The sequence below is a fragment of the Nematolebias whitei genome, chromosome 10 (genome assembly GCF_014905685.2).
Source record: "Nematolebias whitei isolate Nwh7 chromosome 10, NemWhi1, whole genome shotgun sequence".
NCBI lineage: Eukaryota > Metazoa > Chordata > Actinopteri > Cyprinodontiformes > Rivulidae > Nematolebias > Nematolebias whitei.
Genome location: NC_056507.1, coordinates 34,518,495 through 34,524,858, shown reverse-complemented (window position 1 = coordinate 34,524,858; position 6,364 = coordinate 34,518,495). Strand labels below are relative to the sequence as shown.

Genomic DNA, 6,364 nt, shown 5'->3' with positions numbered 1-6,364 from the left:
TTTATAAATGTATGAATAACATGGTGAAAATATGACTTTGAAAAAAAAACGTTTTTTTTTTCTTATGAAAGGATAAATAAACCAAAATATTGCTGTTAATTTTTGACTGAGTAAGTTTACAAACTGGACCCCATACAACACAGTCTGGGAGAAAATTAGAGGCATCAAAAAATATTTTAAAAAGCCAGGAATGAGTTGGATGAGAAGAGTGTCAGTCCTGACTCCTGAGTTCAGAGGCTGTCGGTGGCCACGCTGGTGACCTGTGGCTGCACTCTGTTCCTGCAGCCGAAGAGCCAGGCCGCCCTCCTGTGGCGATAACGCTTAGACAGCAGCACATACAGCACGGGGTTGATGCTGGGGTGCAGGTACTGCAGCATAGTGCAAATAAAGTAGAACATATCCCAAGCATGCCCCTGCCGATACAGGCCCAGGTACACACACAGCTCCAGCACATAACCAGGCAGCCAGCACACTGAGAAGGTAGACGCTGCCAAAAACACCATGACAGAAGCTCTGCGAGTGTTCCTGGCACTGGACAATGACATTACAGGGCTCTTGTGGAGAAACACTGCCAGGCGCACATAGTTGAAGGCGATGACGAGCATTGGAACAAAGTAGTAAAGTACAAACTGGCTTAGGACCACTTGGTAGTGGTGCTCATGAATGGTTGGAAGGCAAAAGCTGAAGTTTGCCAGGCTGGGGTTCAGACTTTCCTTGGTGGCAAACATTCGCAGAGGCAAGCTGACGAAGAAACTCAGGCCCCAGACCAAAACAAACATGAGGATTACCAGATCCATGGTGGGCGGCTGGTAGGGGTTTGTGATGATCATGGCTCGAGTCATGGACACGGCACACAGGGAGTACGTGCTGGCTGCCAGGCTGAACGCAAGCAGGAACTGATAGACCTTGCAAGAGGTTTCACCGAGAGGCCAAGAGTAACTCACAGCTGAGTGGAGGGTCAGGGGAATGAGTAGGAGGGTCAGGAAGTCGGCTAGAGTCATGCTCAGGAGGAGGATGTCCAGGCGATTCTTACGTAATGTGTTGTTCTTAGCAAACAAGGAGAAGACCAGCAGGTTGGCGCACAGCCCAATGCCCATAATCACCCCACAGATGCAAGCAAAGATCACGCCATAGGTGTTGGGAACAGCCATGTTCTCGTCAGCCTGACACCTGACAAAAATATTTTAAAAGTCAGTCTCAGTTTCACATCTGAGGTAAAATTAAACATTTAATACTTCAACTTTTACAAGCAATATAATGTGCTTTTCTTTATTTGAATGTGAGGAGGAAAACATATTATTGGTATTTTGCAGCACAATCCAGACACTTTCTATACAAAAATACAGCTTTTGATTTAGATTTCTGTAACACTGTACATGTAAAACAACATATTGCTCCGTAGAAGTACTGAAATGTCAATAAGTTGTTAGAGACAGATGCTTATGTTTCATACGACTAGTCAAACGCTTGATTTTCTTATCTAAGATACAAACAGTTAATCAGTTGAACCCAAGGTAAACGAGAAATGTTACTGTATGTTTCTACTGATAGAAGTCGACAGAGACAGGTGTTTATCTTAACAAAATATTTAAAACAATCAAATGCTGCCTCGTTGATGATTTTTGCCGTATTTACCATCGTTGTTCCTCAGTTGCCTCCTCCTCGATGTGTTTTAACTAAGCACATTGTATGGAGCGGATCGTTTTATTTGTGTCCTGGTAATCCGTTCTGGACGCAGCAGAGGCGGCCGCCTCTCACGACTCATTACCAAGTGTGAGAGCTGAATGTGGAGCAGCACAAAGCAAACATTACCTGGGCCAAATTGATTCTAGTTGACTAGATTTAAAGAGGAACGGCCCCCGCTGTCCAGCTGCTGACAGAACAGCAACAGGGTCATAGCTGACCATCTGGTTTACAATACTGCAAGGTTTATACACCATTTATAGCTGTGAAAATATATTGGCATTTTTCTTTATATCTCATTTTTGCATACACTGTTAAAGCCTGAAATCACTGTAACATATTTGCTATTGTATAATAAAATGGGGGTAAATGACTCACATTAATGACTCAGAAAAGTTTTCTAGAATCATCATTTTACTGCATTATCTATAAAATGTGAGCATGCATATACAAATCATTTGAAAGATAAGCTATAAATGACGTGAATTTTCACATAAACTACACGGGGGTAATTTAATTTGCTTTTAAGATGCAGACTACATCTGTTTTTAATAATTTCATCATATAAAAATCAGTATTTCTCACTAAATTAAGAGAAGTAGCAATATTTATTTACAAACAAAACCAAAGCCACTGTGTGGCTCTTTGCAAGTACTCACAGGATGATATGAACCGTGGTAAACTGGTTTACAAATATTAAATTATACTCTGGTTTGTGCCCCACTCTGAACATCTGCATAGATGTGTGATTTCACTTACACTATGAATCCACGGTGTCCTCATCCCTCCACCACATTCAGCGATATTAATGTTTCTCCACATTGCTCTGATTGATTTCTCCAGTTTGATCTGCAGGCTCCTCTTTATCAGGCTTTTTTCCACAGCGTTTATGGCTCTGTGTCAGCTAATGGTCTGCTGCTGTTAGCACAGGATATAGCTGACGTTGACGTATTTGGTAACCATTACCATATCTGTGTCTTTCATGCAGCGGCTGTTCACATGTTCTCCAGTTCTCGAGCAAGAGCATCCATCTCAGTTATTTATCACGTTATTTTTAACTTTTCAGTCAAAGTTTAACTTGCACAGCAGAAAGTGGCCAACTTTGGTTTGTGGCTTGTAGTTGGTCTATTTTGTAGAAAATGTTCTTCTGAGTTGCTACATTGGAAAAACATTTTAGGGAGATGGTTTAAGAGTTTTTAGATGATTACAAGTTTTGAGCACATTTAGCAGATCTGGTCAAAGGATGTTTTTTGATGTTGAACATTTTGAATATACCAAAGTTGTTACCAATCTGTGCTACACATTGCTATTGTCAACACTGACACAGTTTAGATGTCTGATTGTGGGTAAAAGATCTATTCTTTAAAGAAACAAGACATTTGTCTTTTAGTATGACAGCATAACTATGTGGTTAATCAGAGAATCATTAGTTGAGGTCTATCTGATGTCAAAACATCTGGAACTGGGCAAGTTAAGTCTGCGCTAGCTAGCTGATCTACTGCGAATAAGCATGTGCAGTTTTTGACAACAACAAGTGTCTGATTCATTGCTATTGTTTTGTTTGTTTGTTTGTTTTCTTCTTCAGGGGTTGCCACAGTGAAATAACTCACATGAAGACGTGGCATTTGTTTTTACGCTGGATACCCTTCCTGACACAACCACAGACACCGAGCTACCACAGCCCTCTGTGTGGAGCAGAGAGCTGCTATCTAAGATACCTGGAGGAGCAGATAGTGGGGGTTAAGTGCCTTGCTCAAGGGCCCAGAGTGTAGCAAACGAGGGAGTTGTGGGTGCTTTACCTTCCCCACCCACATTTTAATGTTATCGGTCCAGGAGTTGAACCGGTGACCTTTTAACCACAGACCCACCTTCTTTAACCTCTGGACCACCACTCCCAACCTGATTCATTACTTCTTTTTTATGTTTACATCCAAAAGTGAATTATTTTCTGTCCTTGCCAAACAAATCCTTTTTCACAACTCAACAGAATTTTAAAAGCATTTGGCTCTAAAAAGCTTAAGTTGGAGGCGGTGGTTCTCAGGAAAGGGTGGAGCACTCCTTCCTGGTCAGGGATACGTCTGAGCAGTAAGTTTATGTATCTTGGAGTCTTGTTCATAAGTAACGGTAGGATGAAGTGGAAGATAGACTGACAGATCTGGGCCTTGTCTGCAGCTATGAGGGTTTTGTGCTGGTCTGCTGTGAAAGAGTAGGAGCTGAGTTGAAGGCAAAGCTCTCAGTTTGTTGGTTCATCAACGCTCCAACCTTTAGCTATGGTCATGAGGTGTGAATCATGACTGAAAGAACAAGATACTGGATACCAGCCAGTGGAATGAGCTTCAAGTGTCAATGGGACAAGAGATGGGTTGCACTCCTGGACCTGAACCCTTCACAACATGGATAGGAGAAAACAAGAAGATGGATGGATGGACTGTAAAATAATTGAAAAATAAACTAATTGTTATTGCTAAGTATTTCACCATGACTAAATTATTCAACCTCATTTAGTCAGGTGTTTTACTTAAACTGGTCATGAATGCTGCGTACGGCTACAAGACATTGGGTTGGAAAATAAAGACACCATGAATCAAATTAGATCTACATCTATTGGATATATTTTATTGTTTGATTAACTGGAAACATGTACAGCATTCCCTCAGTGCATGTCCAGAACTGACTTGGGCTTATTTCCAGAACAAAATAGATAAACTCATGTAAAACAAAAGAGTTGGTCTGATGATGTGTCCAATAAGTTATGAGTCCATGAGGCATCTGAGGTGAAAAAGGAAAGTAGTACCATCAACAAGAGTCACTAAATTAAAACTCAACCACAAAAGAACATATACAGGATGTAACTAAAGTGCATAATGGAATTCAGTCAGCAGCACCACGATACATTCACAAAATAAATATAGATTTTCATAGTGAAATAAATTATGGCCGAACCATTTGGACAGATGTATCAGTTTGTCATAACTCCAAGTCCATGATAAGCAACACAAATAGAGCCAAAAGTAAGCTGGTCTCTTTTTTTTTTTCCTTTTTGGTTGTTTTACACAAGAAATAAATACTTCCTCTTGTGCTCTATCTGTGTGCACACCTGGTTAGAAAATACAATGAACGTCTTTGTTGTAAAGGACATCCAAGTAACAGAGGTGTGAAGATCTTCCAAATAAATATGGACTCTAAAAGATGTCAACGTCAGGAAGTTGAAGAAACAAAAATACATTATCATACAAGCACAGCCCTGGTGCCATGAACAGTCTGCAGGTATCAGTCAGTGTGTAGCAGTGTCTTAGTGCAGCACCCAATAAAAGGTCCTGGCGAGTCTCTGAGCCCGGTTTGGGGTCCCTCATGGCCCCACTGTAAAGACAGACCGCGCTCGCCTCCTTTTCTTTTCGCTGTCTCTGCGCCGGCCTAACCTCACCTTTTTTTTCCTTTTGGTGGCAACTTTCAGGGACTGGTCCTTAAAGGCCATGGCCTTGTTGGTCTCCTGGGGGAGGTTAGGGTCGTCCCCGTCCGCACTGAACTTCTCAGGCAGGTCTTTGGTGGCCCCCGAGGGCTTTTGGAGTAAAGTTTTTACACTGAAAGTCTGACTGGTGGTCCTGCTCTGCACAGGCGGTGCAGGCTTATCTGCCGTGTGCACTTCCTCCAGCAGCTCCTGCAGCCACATGCGGCGCCTGAACTCCTGCATGGAGCGGCTTTTGTCGTGCATCAGCTGGGTGTGGCTCACAGACCTCCTCCTTGCAGAAACAGTGACAGAAAGAGCAGTTACCACAGAGAAACTGTTGGAAAAACTCCTCACTCTTCATTAAATACTCATTTTAGTCCATTTGACCATCACTATCATGGTCCTTAACTCAAAAGGTGATTGATGAATTTGGCTAGAATTTAAATTAATATCACAGCATTGAGTTTGTGTGTGGACTATCTAAAAAAGAGCTGAAATTTAAGGTCAGGATTCAGTCAAGCTTGGTACAGTAGGTGGCAGCACAAACATGTCTGAGAGCCGTCACTCCTCTGAGTCAAAGATCAAACTGAAAACAGGTCTTTACAAAAAAAATCTGTTATTGGAATAAAAATAAATAAAAAAAACACAAAATTAATCAACAACTTTGTATGAAATCTCATATTTTTAAGTAAACAATGCTTCGATTTTAGCGCTCGTTGTAGGCTACTGTCCTTATTTCACAATGTTTGTAAGAAATGACTCACGCTCTGTTAATAAGTGCATCAACTGGTCTCCTTTCAAGAGTCATGGGGAAGCAGAGCAAGAACACAGCCAGAATCCACTGATAGAGCAAATTTAAAGAGGACATACTTGAGCCAAACACCTAAAAAACACAATAATATTATCAGTCATTTATTTATTCACTCAAACACATTTCATGCCTTCATGATGTCTCTTTTACAATAAATATTTATGAATCAAGTTTATTAAAATGTTTAAAAAAAAAACAAAAAAAAAAAAACAGGTGGTTTCACTTACAAGAAGTTGTTGTTTGTGTTTCCAGTGAAAATCCACAATAAGGTCCAAGTTGTTCAAATGTTTTCTTCAGCCAAAAATAATTTACAGATCAATAATTATTCAGCCAAAGGCAGTTTGGTCCATTCAGAACTTTGTTTCCAGATCCTTTGGTGTGAATGAAAATCCCCACGAGTCTCCTCCATTCATTGAGCTATT

At 40.9% G+C, this 6,364-nt stretch overlaps 2 protein-coding genes across 2 annotated transcripts; both read right to left on the bottom strand.

Moving 5' to 3' along the window:
- Positions 1-230: 230 nt before the first annotated feature.
- LOC119415837 (galanin receptor 2a) lies at positions 231-1,151 on the bottom strand. The gene has a single exon (XM_037683011.1). The coding sequence runs from the start codon at positions 1,149-1,151 to the stop codon at positions 231-233; it is 921 nt and encodes a 306-aa protein (XP_037538939.1).
- Positions 1,152-5,032: 3,881 nt separating this feature from the next.
- On the bottom strand, positions 5,033-5,999 carry LOC119415836 (parathyroid hormone-related protein). Its single transcript, XM_037683010.1, has 2 exons — positions 5,896-5,999; positions 5,033-5,423 (listed from the first exon to the last, which is right to left on the bottom strand). Exons 1-2 carry the CDS (start codon positions 5,997-5,999, stop codon positions 5,033-5,035), a joined length of 495 nt encoding a protein of 164 aa, XP_037538938.1.
- Positions 6,000-6,364: the final 365 nt, after the last annotated feature.